Source organism: Nannospalax galili, unplaced genomic scaffold (genome assembly GCF_000622305.1).
Source record: "Nannospalax galili isolate Female #2095 unplaced genomic scaffold, S.galili_v1.0 scaffold54, whole genome shotgun sequence".
Classification (NCBI taxonomy): domain Eukaryota; kingdom Metazoa; phylum Chordata; class Mammalia; order Rodentia; family Spalacidae; genus Nannospalax; species Nannospalax galili.
Genome location: NW_008341028.1, coordinates 6,914,656 through 6,935,345, shown reverse-complemented (window position 1 = coordinate 6,935,345; position 20,690 = coordinate 6,914,656). Strand labels below are relative to the sequence as shown.

Below are 20,690 nucleotides of genomic sequence, written 5' to 3'. Positions count from 1 at the left end.
AATTGATATATAAAACATAACTTTAAAAAAAATATATATATATATACACACACACATTGTAGAATTGTTAAATGAAGCTGAATAGCATATACAAAGCCTATTTAGTCGCACAAATTTTTTGTATGCTCTCCTGGACAAGTCTCCCAATTTGTCTTAGGAGTGCTGGGATTACAGATGTGTACCACTATATCTGACTTTTTACATGGTTTCAAAAATCAAAATCATGTCTTCAGGCTTGCTCATAAAGCACTTTTAGCTGAGTCACCTCCCCGGCCCCCATCATGGCATTCTCCTATGTACTTTGTTCTTATCTGCCCCAGTCCCCCAGTGACCTCCCCTGGCCCCTTTTGCTGGCCCCCTTCATTCCCCCAAATAATTCCCTTTCTCTTTTAGGTCACATATGCTCCATTACCTTTTTTTACTGAATTATCTTAAGATCTCTTCCCTTCCCGTGGTCTCCTTTATGGTTCTCTCGTTCTCTTGTTCTCTCTCTCTCTTCTCTCACACACACACACACACACACACACACACACACACACACACACACAAATGTACATACTCACACTCACAAATTTAAATCTAGGGTCCGAATGTGGTATGTGTCTTAATGAGTCTGACTTATTTTGCTTAATATAATTAATTTCTAGTTCCATACATTTTCCTGAAATGCCATGATTTGATTTTCTTCATGGCTGAATAAAATTACATCGTGTATATGTGCCCTTAACCTTTCTTCTGTTGATGGGCATCTAGGTTGGTTCCATTTTTTGGCTACTGTGACTAGTACCAAGAAAAATTCTTTTTCTGTAAGGTGTCCATTGGGTTTGGCAAATTAAAAGGCCATTTGTAGCTGGATGTGGTGGTGTACACCTATAATCTTAGTACCTGGAAAGCTGAGGCAGAAGGACTGCAAAGTTCAAGGCCAGTCTAGGCTAGATAGCAAGATCCTGTCTCAAAAATCAACCAAACAACCAAACAAAAAGCAGCCATCAGTGACCTTTGCCAGAGCGCTTTTAGGTAACAGGAGTTTGCCTAGGAAGGCATCAATCAAAAGGAGGGCACATGTCATAGGACTACAGTATGAGAAGCATCTCAGATCATACATGAGGAGGGAAAGTATGAAATCCATCATTTGCAGCAACCTCAGGAACCTCAGGGTAAAAGACTATCCTATTGACTTTCATTCCCAGAGCCTCAGCCTGGCCTTGTTGTCCCTATCATCATTTTCTCTCAACCTGTCACTTCCTCCTAGCTATTACTTCTCCCTCAATTTTGTGTAAGAACTATAAATTAAAAACAAAATGAAGTCTAAAGAGATACACAGTCTGAAGAGGGAGAACCATCAGACTTGGTCAGACAGTGGACACAGACCAAGTTCAGAGGTTAAGCAGTGCTAGGTTATAAGATCCCTTGGGACATTGATCCCAAAACCACCAGGAACTATGGCTGGACTTGACGTAGAACTTACTAAATTTCTTACCTTTGATACAAGTTTTTTACAGCAGCTGGTCTGACTGGCAGCTGAAAAATGTGCTGTTCATCAAGAGGATTCTGTTTATAATATTTTATGCAGGACCTAAAAAAGAAAAAACCAAACAATGTCTTTTTGGAAAAAGCCATTGGAAAAGAAAAAGGCTTTCTAGTGCAGGGAAACATTTTACTGAGTACCAATAACTATGATATCAACAAAACAATAATTTCAGAGTCATAATAGTAATAAAATAAACATTCCCCTGAAATCCCCTGGATTATGTTTTTTCTGTCCAAGGAAATCCCATTAACTTTTTAAAACTTATAGTAGACACATTTTGAGAAATGTACCAAAACACATATTGGGCTAAGACTATAGCTAAGGCCAGACATGGTGGCACACGCCTTTAAGCTCAGCACTTGGGAGGCAGAGGCAGGCGGATCTCTGTGAGTTTCGGGGCCAGCCTGGTCTACATAGTGAGTTCCAGGCCAGCTAGAGCTACAGGGAGACCCTGTCTCAAAAAGACCAAAAAAATAAAAATAAATAAAAACCTTAGAGAAAAAAAAAAGAAAGGCCAGAAGTGGTGGTGATGTACAACTTTAATCCCAGTACTTGGAAGGCAGAGGCAAGCAAATCTTTGTGAATTCTATGCCAGCCAGGGCTACATGGCTATATAGTGAGACCCTGTCTCAAAAAAACACAAGAAGTTAGAAACTGTCAAATCTGATTATTTTCAATCCAAAACCTTCCTTCCTATGACGCTGACCTAGAACCACACTAACATCAGGACAGGAAAGGAGGTTAGACTATGACAAAAAAAAACTGTTGACTACTTTGCCATTTTTCAGAAGACAATATATTTTACATAACAAACAACAGGGAAATATTTAACAGCGAGCTGATGGCTCACACCTGCAATCCCTGCACCTGAGCGGCTGAGGCAAGAGGACAGCCTGAGTTATAAATGTAAGACAGTTCTCAAAACAAAAAGAAATACTTACTGTGTTAAAGAAAAGAGAAGTTCATGTTGAGGTTTAATGAAAAGCATGCAACTGACTAATATTTCCAGAATATGGTGGAGTTTCTGAACACGATAAATTTGTTCTTGTATGTCTACTGATGGAGAAATGAAGTATTCCTGGAATGAAAGAAGCATAAGTAGAATAAGGAATCAGAGAATAAGCAGAACATTTGGAAAGAGTAAGGATGACTACACCCATATATCCAGTTTCTATGATGGCTAATAGTGAGGGGACAACAGGGAGCAGGTAGCCACAAAGAATTTACCACTTTTCACTACTATCCTTTTAAACTAAGGTATTCACTAAAATGTTGTATGAAGATGGTTACACAGTCTTTGGTAAAGGCAGAGCTGCTTCACCAAGGAGATCCAAGTGAGTAGCCCACACTCCCAGCAGGCTCTCTGGGTGGAGTGAATGGCTAATCTGGACTATGATTCTGAATCTTCTATACTTGCTGAAATCAAATTTGAGAAACTAATCAAGTGTCTTGACAAGCTTCCACTTGCACATATTGCTGGTACATTAATACAGCTTTTAGAAAAGGTATTTGGCAAACTATATCAGTACCATAACTGTTTAAACTCTCCTATTTCTGAGACCCAACATAAAAATTCATGGTAAAAACAATAAGCAAACTTTGACAACGGCCACTAGATTCCAGTCTCCTAGAATATACTCCTCACACAATTCTTTCCTCTCCAGTGAGCTGAGAACCTGTAAACATGATGTGGTTTTAGATTAAGTCACCAATGAATTTACCATACATTAAACAAGGGAGATTATCACCTGGTCCTTACATTAACCTGACCAGGCAAGCCCTTTAGAAGACAGAGAAGTACGTGCAGGAAGTAGCTCTTTCACTGCTCTGAAAGAACAAGCTGCCATGCTATTGGGGGCGTGATAAAGGCAGAGAGCAACTTCAGGACCTGAGACTGGTTCTGAGCCAATAAATTAAAGAATGTCATAACATCTTTAGAAAAGAATCCTTCAAATGTAGTATAAATGGGTAAAAAGGATATAAAATAAATGCTCCTTTATAGAGTTCAATGGCATTCCCTAATTCTCAGTAAGTTAGAGTTGTGTATTGGTTTCGACAAAAAATAACTATATATCAGTGTCATAAATATATAATGAGAAATGATATTAAATGAGGTATTTTTCATTTACCCTAATAATAATAATCAAGGACATCACTGTCCTACTGATGCTTCCTAGGACCTAGACAAAGGCTGGCACATTATGGGCATTTACTAACTGTATGCAGAATGACTAGACAAAAGAAAAACCATGTTTGGAATGAAATAAACTTACCAAATGATTCAAAGATGCAAGTTCCTGACCTATCAAGAAAAACACATGCATATAAGCTTTAGGAATTTTCCATTACATGTTAATGAATATAAATAGAAATTTTCATAGTTCATTAATTAAAGAGATGGTCATATTAAAATAGTTCCTCACAAAAGACCAAATTACATCATATACATATTAATAGTTATTTTGAAACTGATCATAAGTTGCCCCTAACAAAAAGTATCAAGTGTTAGGTATTAAACATCTCATAATTAGGGCCAGTGAGATGGCTCAGCAGGTAAAGGTGCTTGCCAGTAAGGCTGACAATCTGAGTTCACTCCCCAGGACCCACATGTTAAAAGGAAAGAACTGACTCCTGCAAATTGTCTCTGACCTCCACATGCGAACACACACAAATACACACACACACACTCTACATTAAAAAATAAAAATAAAAATCTCTTAACTAAAAGCAAACAACAAAAACCTATAGTTAAATTTAATGTAATATCTTTACCAAGTGGGAAAGACTCAGAGAAGGGAAATGCTGGTCTCACAGTAAACAACCAGGGACAATGTAGAAAGGTACAATCTATGGATATCTCTGTATGAAAACTGACAGGCCTTAAGTTAATTGGGAAAAGGACTTACTGATGAAAAAACTGATATAATCTTTTTTCAGTTTGTCCAAACCAATTTCCAAAAGCATTTGAAGTGGAATCGTCCCAGTGAGAGAAACTGTGTCCATGGTTCCATGATAGGACTGATGGATGAGCTTACTCAGTAAACTGCTACTCCTACTGTGGAGCTAGAAATCAAGAAAAATTGTATACAATCCTAAACGAAGTATAAATAAATGTAGTAAGTAAAAGAAAACTACATTAGCTATGAGCTCAAAATTATAACCTTACATTCTTAGTCTCCTGACACTATAAATTGTTCAATAAAAGCCTCCCCCCACAAGCTACAGTTTCTAAGATGTCATTCTCAGCTGGCTCAGTTGGTGAAGTGCTTGCTTAGCATGCACAAAGCCCTGTGTTCCATCCCCAGCACTACATAACCTGGAAGTGCTGGCATATGCCTGTACTCCCAGCACTCAGGAGGTGGGCAGGCACATCAGAAGTTCAAGGTCATCCTTGTCTACACCGTGAGTTTGAGACTGTCCCCGCCCCCCCCCAAAAAGAAGAAAAAGCCATTCCAACTTTATTTGTTTTTTGAAAATCCAAGCAGCTAAGGAGGGTTTCACCTCTCAGTGATAAGCTTAACTTCACCAAGAAGTCAGAGTTGGTCCTTTGAAGCTTCACAACTGAGACCTGCTTCTAGATATTTTAAGTACTACTGGGTGTCTTTTCCAAACTTCAACACCCTCACCACAGTGCAAGTCTGCTGCTGCAAGAACACAAATCCTGCCCCTCAAAGGCCCATGGATATGCATAATTACTTTTTGGCTAGGAGAATTTACAAATTTGAAAGAGCTATAAACTCAGACTTTACATATGCACTAAATGGTAACCAACTCAATTTTAAAATTCATAAACCGCCATCTTCCTGTGACTTGTACTTCACCTTCTAGTCTTTTGCATTTGCTCTTTTTAACTGGTTGCCTTGGTTTGCACTCATTGTACAGTAGGCTCACACTGGTAAACACCTCAAAAACAGAAACTCCCAAGAGAGTTAAAAATTTAACTTAGGGGCTGGAGAGATGGCTCAGTAGTTAAGAGCAGAAAACCCAAGTTCAATTCCCAGTACCCACACAGCAGCTAATAACCATCTGTACCTCCAGTTCCAGGGGATCCATTACACCCTCTTCTGCTCTCCATGGGCATTACACAACATGGGTACACCTACACACGCAGGTAATACACTCATACACATAAAATAAAAATAATATTTTTTAAAATTTAACTTAGTCATGAATTGGGAATTAACATTATTTAAAATAGTTCCTAATAAGTTATTTCCTAATAAAGTTTTTTTGAGACAGGGTCTCCCTACAGCCCCAACCAGCCTGAAACTCACTCTGTAGACCAGACTGGCCTTGAACTCATAGTGATCCTTGCCTCTGCCTCTGAAGTGGGATTAAAGGGGTGTGGCACCATGCCCAAGCCTAGTAAGTTATTTCTAACCCTTTCTTTCACTTTTTGTTTACTGTAAAAGTAGCACAAGTTTATTGTGAAAAAATTAATAAAGTACAGACAATTCATCAAGTAAGAAAAGACAGTCATTTGTCCCAAAGGTAACCACTACTAATAATTGATCCCATTTCTAGAATTTTTTTTTCTCAAAAACATACCATTTATACAATTATGTGTACTCTATATCATTTGTCAGCACCACTTTAGCAATTACTACACATGCCGTTATGTGGCTATATTATTATTAGTCATCTTGTTAACAAGTGAAATTTATCTAATTACTATCTTTGGCTACTCTAAACAAAGTTATGATAACTATTCTAATGCACAAAATCTACACACACATTTTTTGTTTTGTTTTTGAGACAGTCTCATGATATAGCCCAGACTGACCTCGAACTTGTGAACCTCCTCTGTCTCCCGAATGCAGGGACTACAGGCATGTGCCACCATGCCCAGTCTTGATATACACTATTATATATGAGTGTAGGGTGGATCCTAACAAGTATTATTGATTCAAAGGACGTGTTACATTTTGAGGATCTCAATTCAGCATCAGAATTGCTTTTTACAAAAAGCTAGTTTTTACTCTCCTCAATAGTATATGAAAATATTCATTCATACAACAATTAACAGGATCAGCAGCTTATACATAGGGAGCCAGGCACCAAGCACTTCACATGCATTAAATTAGTAAGCCCTATAAAACACCATCACATATGTATGATTCCAATTCTCAGATTACAGATGAGGAGGACAGTGGAGTGCAGAGAAATGAAGGAGTCTCCCCAAATTATCCCGCTAAAAAGTAGCAGACCTGGAAGTCAAGTTAGGTTGTCTGCTCAGTACCTGTGTTCTTACCTAACATGCCATTTTTGCTTTAGTTTCTATTTTACACCACTGAGAAAAACTTTCTATTCCACACTATTCAACTTACCCATGGCTGTATGTCACCACGCTGTAGATTCTGGAGGATCAATGTGAAACACTTCACCAAGTCTTGATATGAAACCACACCTTCAAAACCCAATCACACTGAAATTATTTTCGTATCTACTGTTCAACAATGTCATTAATTTTAACAATACAAATGAAACAGAAGACAAAAATCTGCACTTTATCGGTGAGTGGGGGAATTTAAAAAGGAAAGCAAAACAAAACAACAAACACAAACAAACCTTGACAATGTTTTTGTTTTTTTTTCCTGTCTTTTTGAGACAGGGTCACCTTGTAGCCCCAGCTGGACTGGAACTCGCTCTGTAGACCAGGCTGGACTTGAACTCACAAGATCCACCTGCCTCTGCCTCCCCAATGCTCAGATTAAAGACATGCACAACCACACCCAGCATGACAATGTATTCTTATAGAAAGACATCACTCAGATTGCCAAATAACAACACATCTAGCAGGAGTCTTTTATTTTATTCAATAATTGTTAACTTTATTTGGGTATGTTTTAGTTCATGCAAATACAACACAAATCCAGTTAAGCTTTATACTTTGGGAGGCAGAGGCAGGTGGATCTTTCTTAGTTCGAGGCCAGCCTGGTCTAGTCTACATAGTGAGTTCCAGGATAGCTGGGGCTACAAGGAAACCCTGTCTCAAAAAGACAGAAATTAAAAAAGGCAGAAGACTACAGATGTATAAATTACTTTCTGTTAGTATAATATTTGAGGAGAATGCTAACTCATTATTAGAAATAAATTTAGGCCCAGGTGTGGTGGCAAACACCTTTAATTCCAGCACTTGGGAGGCAGAGGCAGATGGATCTTTGTGAGTTCAAGGCCAGCTGGGGCTACAGGAAGACCCTGTCACAAAAAGACCAAAACAAACAAACAAACAAACAAACAAACAAAAGCTTAGGGTTGGAGAGATGGGTCAGTGGTTAAGAACACTAGCTGCTCTTGCAAAGGACTGGGGTTTGGTTCCCAGCACCAACATGGAGGTTAACAACTATCCATAGCTCCAGTTCCAGGGGATGACACCCTCTTCTGGTCTTCATGGGCACTGCATGACACAGGTGCTCTTGCATACAAGCAGGTAAAATACTCAAAAACTGGAGCTGGAGAGATGGCTCAGCAGTTAAGAGCACTGGCTGCTGAGGACCCAGGTTTGATTACCAACACCTACATGGCAGCTAACAACCATCCATAACTCTAGTTCCAGGGGATCAGATGCACTTTTCTGACCTCCAAGGGCATTGCACAACACGGGTGCACCTACCTATATGCAGACAATACACGCATAAAATTATACATATTTATGTATGTGTATATAAAAGACACATTTTATATACACATAAAAATAACTTAAAAAAACCTCATACACAAAAATTAAAAATATATAAATAAAATAAAGAAGTAAATTTAATAAAATAGGAACCAGAGCTACACATAAGACTAATAGCGTACTTTGCATCATTTCCAAAAGACTTAAATAACAGAGTCATTTTAATTATGATGGATACGTACTGCTGCTCATTTTGTACCAAAGTTGTTCAGCAAAATCGAGATCCTCCCTCACTGTGATAAGCACAGACCTGTCAACTGCAGCAGCGTCATGGTTTACTGTCTGAAAAAGAACAAGTGTCAGGGAACTTTCGGAGTGTTTATATTTATATATTTTTATTTTTCAAAGTATATTAGGTCTACTGCCTGCATGTAGGTAGGTGCACCCTTGTCATATAATGCCCACGGAGGTCAGAAGAGGGTGTTAGATCCCCTTGGACTGGAATTATAGACAGTTGTTAGCTGCCATGTGGGTGCTGGGAACTGAACCCAGCTCTTTTGCAAAAGCAGCCAGTGCTCTTAACCACTGAGCTATCTCTCTAGCCTAAGTACTTATATTTAAAGTGGAGTAGGCTATTAAATGATGCTCTGAGAACCATGGACCCATAAACAAAGAATGTCAGGAGTGTTATTTTCTACAAATTTTCATTCACTAATACAGAGATATAAATGAATAGAGTGTGGAAAAACTAGACTCTTAAAGTTGCTTTAAATTGGGGCTAGAGAGATGGCTCAGTGGTTAAGAACACTGGCTGCTCTTGCAGAGGACCTGGGTTTGACTCCCACCACCTACATGGCAGCTAACAACTGTCCGTAACTTCAGTTCCAGGGGAATCCAACACGCTCTTCTGACCTCCATGGGCATTGCATGACACAGCTACACTTACATACATGCAGGCATTACACACATATATGTAAAAATAATAAATAATTTTTTTTTTTAAGTTGCTTTAGCCGGGTGTGGTGGCGCACAACTTTAATCCCAGCACTTGGGAGGCAGAGGCAGGTGGATCTCTGTGAGTTCAAGGCCAGCCTGGTCTACATAGTGAGTTCCAGGACAGCTGGGGCTACAGGGAGACCCTGTCTCAAAAAGACCAAAAAAAAAAAAAGTTGCTTTAAATGATAATGCCTAACTAGATATGGTGGTAGTACATACCATAGCCTCAATACTCAAGAGGCTAAAGCAGGAGGAATTTGAGTTTGACACTAGTGTAGACAACAAGGCAAAACACTTTCTCAAAACAAACAACAAACTATACTCCTTAACAATGAGCTTGGGAGGCAGAGGAAGGTGATTCTCTGTGAGTTCAAGACCTGCCAGGTCTACAAGTTGAGTTCAGGCCAGCCAGGGCTGTATAATGAGATCTTGTCTTTAAAAAAGAAAGAAAAGAGAAGAGAAGAGTGAGCCCCCTACATGAAAACACTTTATGAAACCATCTGTCTCCATTTCCTTTTCATCAGATGAAAACATAACCAGTTTATTTTCCTAATGTAGTAACATAGCATGCTGTATCAGCATACTATAGCAATACCATTTCTAACATACTAACTTAATTGTTTCTACTTCCCCATAGCTGAATAACTAATACATAAACGTTTAACTGAACTAAATTTACTTGAGATGGAACAGTATGAAAGGTGACAGAACAACCAAATTTTAAAAACAGTCCCAGGCCATGTTTCTAACTAATAATAATCACTTACCTCTTTCTGTGTGTCTTTTTTCACAGAATCATCAAATTCACCCAGTTTATTTAGGTCTAGAAAGTAGCAAAAACTTATTAATTTGATTTTATTTTTCTGCTTTTCAGATTATTTCCAACCTAATCCTATGTTGAAGCAGAATGGTAGTATATAAGACTTTAACAAACTACTATTCTCCAGTGAAACTAACGTAGCTATCCATCATGTAAGGTTGTGACAGCAGGCACACAGCAGACACTGAGACTACTGTTTGTCACTCTTTCCTACAATCCCAAATACATTGTCTTTAATTCTAAACTAAATCTTTTGTTTGTTTGCAGCCCTGGAGATTGAGCAAGCCTAGGACCTGAGGCACCTCTGACAAGTGTTCTACCACTGAGCTACATCCCCAGCCTCCTTTCTACCTTGTATTTTTTATTTTGAGACAAGGTGTCACTAAGTTGGTGGGTACTGAACAGAGTATATACTCTGTAGCTCAAGCTAACAATATTCCTGCCTCAATCTCCCGAGTAGCTAAGATTGCAGGCCTGTGCCACCAGGCTCAGCTCAAAGAAAACAAATCTTATTAATTTTTATAATTACATAGATCTTTAGAACAAAAAAGCTGTCCCTCCAACCATGTCAAATTACAGCTTTAAAATAATACATTCTTTTTAAAAGGGGAACACATAGGACAGATTCCCTTCCAGGCAGGGAAAATGTCTGCCTGGGTCGCGAGCTAGGGTCTTTTTAAAGGGGAAAATAATATATTCTAACCAAAAGAATATATTTCTCTCTCTCTCCACACACACACACACACACACACACACACACACACACACACACACACACATGTTTAGACAGAGTCTCACTATGTAGCCCTGGCTGTCCTGGAACTCTCAGAGATCCACCTGCCTCTGCCTTCCGAGTGCTGGGATTAAAGGTGTGCCCCACCACATCTGGCTCAAAACAACTTCTATTTAAATGTAGCAAGTATTCAAATGAAAACAAGTAGTAAACAAGAGTGATTTATAAAAACACACACCATTTAGAAATTCCTGCACAAGTTCAAGAGCAGATTTTGCTTCCAGAGGTTCAAGCCATTCGGTCACACCAGTTCTTAAACCATCAGCCAAAACCTGTAGAACAGTTTAAAAGCCAGAGAATTTGTTAGCAGAAATTGTAGTTTAATTAATAGGGATATATTTAATAATATTATGATAACATTTCTTTTTAAGAAATATTTTAAGAATAAAGAGTATATGAAGACAGGCTTCTGTTACAAGTACTAAGATATGGGGACCACTGGCTGCACAGCAGGGAAGGAGTATGGGGAAATATGAAGAGGAATGATTCCAACCAGAGCAGAGAAACAGTGTAAAGAGAATTAGAAGGACAAGACAAATTAGAACAAGGGTAAATTAATCCAAACATTTTTCAAAAGTTTTTTTTTTTGTTGTTTCATATGGGAAATGATAACTGCTGTTGACTTAATGACAAGAAAACGATAGGATCAAGCAGTTAACAATTCTTTTGTACCCAAGGAAAAGAAAAATGTTCTCAATAGAAAAGAGAAATCTACAGAAAAGGGTACTCAGAAGGTAGAAGTAGGCCGATTTCTGTGAAATCGAGGCCAACCTGGTCTACATAGTGAGTTCCAGGTCAGCTGGGGCTACAGGGACATCCTGACTCAAAAAAAAAAAAAAACAAAAAAACCCCCAAAAACACACATTAAAAAAACAAAAACAAAAAAAACAATAAATATAAAACATCAAAAAAGGGTAAAGAAAATTTTTTTAAATGACTAAAGCATTTAATTTGGTGGTGCTAAACATTTTGCTATGTGTATGACGGTCCAAATCACAAAGACTGGTGCAGTGCACAAAATGCCATGTCTTTATTGAGAAATGATCTTAAGACTGTGCCAGATGGGAGCGACAAGGACTTTAATTAAAATTGGCACCGTAAGAGAAGGCGAGATGGCTCAGTGGGTAAAGGTGGCCACTATCAAGCCTGATGACCTGAGTTCTAGCCACAGGTCTCACATGGCAGGAGACAACCAACTCCCACAAGCCATCTTCTGACCTCCTTATACATGTACACACAAACACACATGCATGTACAAAAGAAATAAACTGTAATAAAGAAGTGAAATCAAACAAATAAAAATCTGGGCACAGATTCAAAGACTTCAAAGGAGAAAAAGAGTATAAAGGGGGGAGGTATATGTAAGAATCAAAAAGTTTACTCATTTATAAAACAGGAAGTAAACGTGAAAAGACTATGGCTGCACACACTTCTATAGCTCTGTGATTCTTCTTTTTTCTTTTGGTAACAAGGTCACATGTAGCCTGATTGATTCTCCTGCCTCAGTTGTCCACACGCTGGGGTTAAAGCATATACCATCATCTCTGCTGATGCTGTTATTATTTAATATTTATTTTTATTTTATGTGTATGAGTGTACTGCCTGCATGTATGTAAGTGTACCCGTGTCATGTGATGCCCATGGAGGTCAGAAGAGGGTGTTAACTTCCCCTGGAACTGGAGTTATGGACAGTTATTAGCCACCATGGAGGTGCTGGGAATTGAACCCAGGTCCTCTGCAAGAGCAGCCAGTGCTCTTAACCACTGAGCCATCTCTCCAGCCCCATGATGCTATTTTTAAATATTTTATTATTTTTATTTTATGTGTCTTGAGTGTATTGTCTGCATATACATAAGTGCACCCATGTCATGCAATGCCCATAGAGGCCAGAAGAGGGTGTCAGATTCCTTGGAATGGGAATTACAGATGGCTGTTAGCCGCCATGTGGGTGCTGGGAATTGAACTGGGGTCTTAACAGTGCTCTTAACTGTTAAGCCAGTTCTCTAGCCCTGACGCTGTGATTTTTAAAGGAAGAGTTTAAGACAGCACTGATTTCTGGATCAGACAGACATGAATCTAAAAGAATTTGAGCTCTTCTATTTATCAGCTGTTACCACTTCAGGCGAAAAAAAACAGACACAGTCAGCATCATCACCTGACACATAGCAGAATGACAGCTCCTAGCTGTATGTGGTAGTAAGTGATGGTGGTAGAGATAGTGGTTCTTAGTAGAGTAAAATAGAAGATTTCTAGCCCAGGAAATTGAAGGAGCACAGAAGCACAGATAGACGCAGGAGGGGCTGCTCAGAGGTCTAGTCAGAAGACACCAAGCTTCACTGTGGCACACTGAGTTGAAGCAATAGCATTCTACCCAAGTGGGGAGCAATTTTGAGCAAAGACAGGAACTGGCATCAGCTTGAAGATGGGAACCTGTGGTCTGCTCATAAAAGCACTAGTGTAATCACTGAATTGCTAGCTCTCCACAAGTGTAGGGAGAAAAGGGGCAGAGAATAAGACCAGAAGTTGGACTCAAGCCCAAAAGAAAAGTCCTGAAAGGACTTTCAAGAAAAAACAAAGTGAGAAAAATCAAACCCTCAGTTTTATGCAAAGGCAAAAACATCAAATGTGGTTGGTAATTTGCTAGATAGTGAGAGGATAACAAGGTACCTGGCATAAAATCTAGCAGAAGAGATGGGTAGAAACAAATTACTGTGCTTGATTGTGCTGGTTAGCTTTAATGTCAACTTGACACACCTGGGTTGAGGGAGCCTCAATTGGGGAATTGCCTTCATTGGACTGGCCTGTGGCCATGCCCATGGGGCACCTTCTTGATTACTGAGTGATGTGGGAGGGCCAGCCCACTGTGGGCGGTGCCATCCCTGGTCAGGTGGGCCTGTGTTGCATAAGAAAGCAGGCTGAGCAGGGGCCAGGGGAGCAAGCCAGGGGAAAGTAATGTTCCTCCATGGCCTGTGCTCCAGTTCCTGCCTCCAGGGTCCTGTCCTGAGTTCCTACCTTGGGCTCCCTGATGAACTGTGACCTGGGAGATGTAAGCTGAATAAACCCTTTCCTCCCCAAGTTGGAAGTGGTCAGTGTGTTTTGTCACAGCAATGGAGAAACAAACTAGAACAGATAAACAATGACAGGAGAACTGTTATAGCTCTAGAGCAGCACAAGACATTGTGGGGGATCAGTGCAACCATCCTAGGTGAGATGTTACGAAGAGCTCACCCAGAAAAGAGATGGGAGAAATACACATCCAGTAGCTTAAGATACACATAGCAGAAAGTGAAAGTGTGACACAACTGCAGTCACAAGCAAGGAGTTCAACATGGCAAACATTATAATTTCATCAGGAATAGAAGGAGAATGTAAGCTTAAAGAGAACCCAAGTGCACAAAATTATGTTCAATGTTGGCCTATTAGGGAAATGCAAGCCAAAACTACTAGATGCCACTTCATTCCCAGTAAGATGGCTATAATCCAAACCACACAAGTCATGTGTTAGCACGCATGTAGAGAAATCAGAAGCCTATACAATGTTGGATTGTAAAATGGTGCAGCCACTTTGGCAACAGTTGCAGTTTGGCTATTCCTGAAAAAGATAAGCAGAGCCATGTATAGTGGCATGTACTGTAGTCCCAGCACTCAGAAGGTTAGAGTAGGATGATCCCTTGAGTTTACTGGAGAACAGCCTGAGCAACACAGTAAGACCCTCAATACAACCAGGGTTTCAATCTGTGTGTGTCAGGGGAGAGATGTTAAACACAGCTACTGTGGCCCAGAAAATACACGTTCACACAACAGTCACAGCAGCATTATTCATAATAGCCCAAAATACAAGCAACTAAAATGTTCATCAGTTAATGAATGGATGAACAAAGGTATGGTATATCCTTACAATGAAATGCTATTTGACAATAAAAAGTAACAAAGTGGTTGCCAGAAGCTGGCAGCGGTATGGAGTGAATGCTAATGGGCACCATGGATACAAGCTTTCTTTCAGGAGTAATGAAAATGTTTTAAATTGAATTGTGATTGCTATACAGCTAAATATACTAAAAACATTGAATTATACACTTACATTAAGCAATGGGATGTAATATGGGGTGTAATTTATATCTCAAAACTGTAAGCTGGGCCTGTTCTCAGCATGTAGTCCCAGCTACTTGGGAAGCTGGAGTTGGAAGATTCCAAGCTCAATGCCTGCCAGGACTACAGAGTGATTTCAAGGCTCAGCCTTGGCAATTTGGCTAGCCTGTTTCAAAGTAAAACATTAAAAATAGGGGATGTAGTTCAGTGGTAGAGTGCTTGTCTAGCATTCACAAGGCCTTGGATTCAATCCCCAATACTAGAAAATAAACAAAATAAACTTCTTGAAATATTTGCTCATTAATATTTAGTATCAATCAAAATTCTAGTTATCCACAGATAACTATATATGTATTTGGAATAACTGGCGCCTACTCATATGAGTAACATGCAAGCAGCCCAGTAGAAAGGTGAAAGAGTGCAGCTATTATCTAACTAATGCTCCCTTAAACCGTGAGGACAAGTGCCACACAAGTAAAGTTAAACTGTCCAAGTTGCCAAGACAACAATGAATACATAACATTTAAAAAAAAATATCCAAAGAAGTGAAATTTATACTGCTAAACATTTTCATGAAAACATGTAATTTAATAATGAAAATTAGAAATATAGGAGGATACTCACAAGGAGAAATTTCAGTTCTCTGTAAAGATGATTTAAGCAGCCTCTGGGCTCTCCTGATTGCACTCTGATATTCTAAAAAGTACCAAAGACTATCAGTTTTCATTGGTAATCCCATCTTCTCTGCCCAAGAGCCACAGATGGTTGTATTTCGAACCATCCACATGTCAAAGACTATGTTTCATAAAGCACCAATGAATTAAATTCAGCCCATACCACACTCAGAAAATCTTACCCAGAGAGCCTACAGATCTTGCTATCCTGACAGCAACCTGAATTCAGCCTACTGCCCTCCTCTGAACCAGGAAGATAGAACTTTTGCCCCCACCCCCACCCCCCAGGTGCTTGCTTGCCTTTCCTCAGGGAATTCTAAGAGGACAAGGCAGGAAAAAATGTAAACAAGTACCTCAAAACTCAATGAGGACACAACAAAAACCAACAATGCAGTATTTTACAACCTTAATGTCCCAAGAAAAGAAAAAGGAAATGTCAATATATATAAATTCCCACTACGGAAAAAGAAAAACACAAATATGATTATCTCAATCCTACCCTCCGAGAAAACCCTTACCACTATCCAGGCTTCTAGGTAAAGACTCTTCACAAAACATAGTTGAGATCCATAGTAGTACTATTTTGAACTTCTTCCTTTTTCTTTTCTTTTTTTTTTTGCTTAATATAAGCATTTTTTTTGTTATTTTTTAAGCATTCTACCTCTGAGGTATATCTCTAGCCCTAAAGTCTTCCTAAAACAAGATCTTTTTAAAAATTACATTTATTCATTGCATTTGTGTATGTGCATGCATGCATGTACCACAGCACACAGATAGAAGTTCTCTCTTTTCACCACGTGGGTTCCAGGGATTGAACTCAGTTCATCAGCCTTGGTGGCAAGTATCTTTACTCACTGAGACATCTCTCCAGCTCAAAACATGATTTTTTTTTCTTGGTCTTTTGGAGACAGGGTCTCCTAGTAGCCCCAGCTAGCCTGGAACTCACTATGTAAACTAGGCTGGCCTCAAACTCAGAGATCCAACTGCTTCTGCCTCCTGAGTGCTGGGATTAAAGGCATGTACCACCATGCCCCACATTTTTTTTTAAATTTTGGTCTTTTTGAAACAGGGTCTCCTTGTAGCCCAGCTAATTTTTTGAAGTCTGTAAAAGAGCCAAACCTGGTGGTGTAGTCCTATAATCCCAGCTACTCTGGAGGCTGAGGCAAGAAATCACAAGTTCAAGGCTGGCCTGAACTACAGAGCAAGTTTAAAGTTAGCCTCAAGCAACTTAGTAAGACTCTCACTATGTGAATGCTGGCTGGCCTAGAACTCACTACGTAGACAAGGCTGGCCTCCAACTCAAGAAGACCCATCTGCCCCTGCCTCCTGAGCACTAGGATTAAAGGCCAGTGCTACCAAGCCTGGCAAAAGTAAGAAATTTTGATGACTCCACTGGAGTCTTTACCCAAAGGACTCTGATAGTTACTAGAAAGTACTTAAATTCCATAGTAATGAAGTTGTGAGCAATTGATAGCTCAGCTTACTTGGTAAAACCTCCATTGGTTGAGATCCCAAGAGCCTGGCAAGGCTTTCTGGGTTGTACAACCTCATACTCAGTAAGTGCTAGGGCTGGGAATACATAGTATCAGCAAACGAACAAGTAAACCACCACTCAGGAGCCTTAGCAACCCAAAGCTCTTACCAGAGCTGCAGTTGAAGACAGGGGAGGGGTTTGAAGAATCTCATCCACAGGACTCCATGAAAGATCCAAAGTAATTGCAGTTTGTGATGGAGTGACTGTATCATCCAAGTCAGTGGACTTAAAGAGCTCATACTGAGCAAAGCCTCTGGCTGTTACCTGAAGAAAAGACACAGGCAGACCACTAGAAACGACTTCAAGCACAGAAGTCCATTGTAAAAACTACCTTAATTTCTGTCCCAAAATAAAAAATAAAAAAAGTACCATATATCACACTTTCCTCCAAAATGGAAAAATAAGATAGTGCTTTTAAGTCACAAACATTAGCTAAAAGACAGGAAAGCAGATCACATCAATAATCCTGTGACTAGGAGCTAGAGAGATGGTTTAGCAGTTAAAAGCACTGGCTATTCTTGTACAGGACCTCGGTTTGGTTCCCAGCACCCACATGGAGGCTAACAACTGTCCCTAACTCCAGTTCTGGGGGATCTGTGCCCTCTGCTAGCCTCTACTAGCACTGTACAACATGAGTGCACTTATATGCATGCAGGCAAAACACTCACACACATTAAAAAAAATGTATGAATAAACTAACAGAAAATACTTACAGTAGACAAATGATGTCTTTTCTTGTGTAAATTTTTTAGATTTTCCAAACATACAGAGTAATTTTTATCAGCTATAGGGCATAAAAAGAAGAAGAAGAAAAGGATGTAATTCAAAATTATACTGTTAGAACTAGAAAGTTATAATCTCTTAAATTTAACACTAATAATTAGAATTTAAATTGCAGATAATGAAATATTTATTAAAATAAAACTAGAAATTGAACAAATCAATACTACCATCAAAAACTTAACAAAAGCAAACTGTGGTGCTCACACCTAAAATCCCAGCACTCAGGAGGCCAAGGCAGTAGGAACTTGAATTTGAGACTAGACTGGGTTATAGTGACACTGGAAGAAGAAAGAAGAAGGAGAAGGAAGAAGGAAGAACAAGAAGAACAACAACAACAACAGCAGCAGCAGCAGCAAAAGATCCATTTATACACACAGAAATGCAAAATTAAATAGCTGGGCATACTGGCATGCACGTGTATTTTCAGTTACTTGGGAGGCTGAGGTGGGAAGCTCATTTGAACAAACAAGTTTGAGACTACCTTGGGTAACATAGAATGCACCTCAAAAAAAGGGGTGGGGGAGGTGGCTAGGGAGTATTGTTACTTGCCTGTAATAGCACTTGGGAGACTGAAGTAGAGAAAAACAAGTTCATGGTCAGCCTTGTCTCAAACCCTCATGCCAAGTTGAAAATATAATATATTCTAGCTATATTCAGTTTTTTAGGCTCTAAATTTCAAAAAATGTGTACAGAGCAAATGAAACCCAAACAAAGTAGACATAACCTCCTATCCACTTTCTGGTGTTTCTGAAATACTTCCTGTCTCCTGTTAGTCACAAACTAGAGTAGATTCACATGGTCAACTATGTCCTGCTGTTATACTTCTCTCTTAACAATATCAAAGTTCAGGAAAAACAAAACAAAACACCGAACAACAACCATAATATAAATAAAGGCACACACAAAGAGTAAGCACTCACCTTTACAACTGACCACATATAAGATGATTCCTGTAATCATCTCATTTGTTGTGATAAGCTCAGCACCCAGCCAACAGGTACCTTCAGGATCTGAACTGTCACATCTCACCCAAAGGGGAGGAAGGGCAGTAACTGGCCGTTTAATCTTCAAATGGGTCATATTAGGATTGTGAGCCATGGTATAAAGTCCAATTAACTGCCTTGAAAACAAGAGTTAGGAAAACAAATTATAAATTGCCAATCAATCATTTTCTTTTAAGCTGAGGGTGCAGCTCAGTGGTAGAGAACATGCTTTGCATGTGTGAAGCCCCAGGTTCAATCTCCAGCATCATCTCCCAATATTTTTTTCTCTTAAAAATGTATCACAAAGAGTCTCAAAGAAACAACAAACAGGAAATGAAGTGTTAATATGCACAGAGAACAAGGTACACTATATATTTTACTAGTTATATACATTATATATAAGTAACAGTATATAACTATGACAATATGGTTATAACTATATATTGTATTGTATACACATGTACTATATATTGCTTTGCATGTCACCTATATATCACTATATAGAGGGAGGAAAAAGGGAGCAAGAATGACTGTTGCACAGCAGTTTCCTGAGTTGGTAATTTCACCCTACAGAGAAGCTCCTCAGGATGGGTGTTCTAAAGGGAGGGAAAGCCAGGCGTGGTGGCACACACCTTTAATCCCAGCCCTTGGGAGGCAGAGGCAGGCAGATCTCTGTGAGTTCAAGGCCAGCCTGGTCCACATAGTGAGTGAGTTCCAGGTCAGCTGGGGCTACAGGGAGACCTGTCTCAAAAAGACCAAAAAAAAAAAAAAGGGGGGGGGGGGGAGGGAACATTCCAACCTATAAGGAAGTTTGTTAAGTTCAGGAAGTAAACAACTCAAATGCTTCAGAAAGTCTCTGAAACTGAGAAGATCCCCTAGGTCCCTCCCTCCTCAAGCCTATATAAACCTTAAGGCCTACTGAGAGACATTCCATAAGCTGAGCCACCTGGAAGAGTAGAGAAGAGTGGAGCTGCCTGGAAACATACCTAGCCAGCTGTCTGCAAGTTGTGCAATGTGTCCCCAGGTTTCCAGTTTTCATGAGCGCCATTCTGGGGTGGTTTTGAGTCATTTCTGTCCCTTTAAGTAACTACAATAAGCTCACTAGATCACCAAGTTGGACTTCAGTAATATCCTTACTTTGGTCTACCACCAGTTCCCTATCTGGGGCGAGTTAGACATTTGTTTGAGTTGCTCCAGGAATAGTGTCACACAACAATGACAAAGCAGACACATCAAAATATAAACAACTGTTTAATCTGGGTTAAGGTATATACTTTTATATAAAACTAAAAGCATATAAAAAATCGTTATGTCAGGTGTGATACTACATACTTTTAATCCCAGCACTCAGGAGGCAGAGAGAGACAGCTCTCTATGAGACTGAGGCTAACCTGGTCTACACAGCAAGTTCCAGGCCAGCTGGGACTATAGGAAGACTGTCTCCAAAATAACCAAAACAAAAAATTAAAAGTTACTTCAAAACTGGAATTATGGACAGTTGCTAGTCACCATGTAGGTGCTGGGAATTAAATGCAAGTGCTCTGTAAGAGCAGCCAGTGCTCTTACAGAGCCATCTCTAAGGCCCAATGATAATTTTTTTTAAGAAATAGAAAATAAAGAAGTAATAGGGCTTGGAGATAGTTCAGTTGGTAGTGCTTGCCCAAGTTTCAGCCACAGAACCCATATAATAGTAGTAGTAGTAATAATAATAATAATAATAATAATAATAATAATGGCCAGGTGTGGTGGCACTCACTTTAATCTCAGCACTCGGGAAGCAGAGGCACATGGACCTCTGTAAGTACCAGGCTAGTCTGGTCTACACAGCAAGTTACAAGCCAGCCAGGGCTACAAAATAAGATATTTAT

General features: G+C 39.4%; 1 protein-coding gene across 2 annotated transcripts in view; it reads right to left on the bottom strand.

Moving 5' to 3' along the window:
* Nucleotides 1-20,690, bottom strand: part of Zwilch (zwilch kinetochore protein) — a 41,479-nt gene that overhangs the window by 8,693 nt on the left and 12,096 nt on the right. For both annotated transcript variants that reach the window (XM_008836349.3, XM_029565009.1), the window contains exons 5-16: nt 18,760-18,959; nt 17,770-17,840; nt 17,165-17,320; nt 15,473-15,544; nt 10,938-11,031; nt 9,914-9,969; nt 8,393-8,492; nt 6,859-6,938; nt 4,438-4,594; nt 3,805-3,833; nt 2,473-2,609; nt 1,481-1,576 (exon numbers count right to left, since the gene is read on the bottom strand). In XM_008836349.3, the coding sequence (XP_008834571.1) occupies nt 1,481-1,576; nt 2,473-2,609; nt 3,805-3,833; nt 4,438-4,594; nt 6,859-6,938; nt 8,393-8,492; nt 9,914-9,969; nt 10,938-11,031; nt 15,473-15,544; nt 17,165-17,320; nt 17,770-17,840; nt 18,760-18,959 (1,248 nt within the window). The remainder of the gene's footprint in view (nt 1-1,480; nt 1,577-2,472; nt 2,610-3,804; nt 3,834-4,437; nt 4,595-6,858; nt 6,939-8,392; nt 8,493-9,913; nt 9,970-10,937; nt 11,032-15,472; nt 15,545-17,164; nt 17,321-17,769; nt 17,841-18,759; nt 18,960-20,690) is intronic.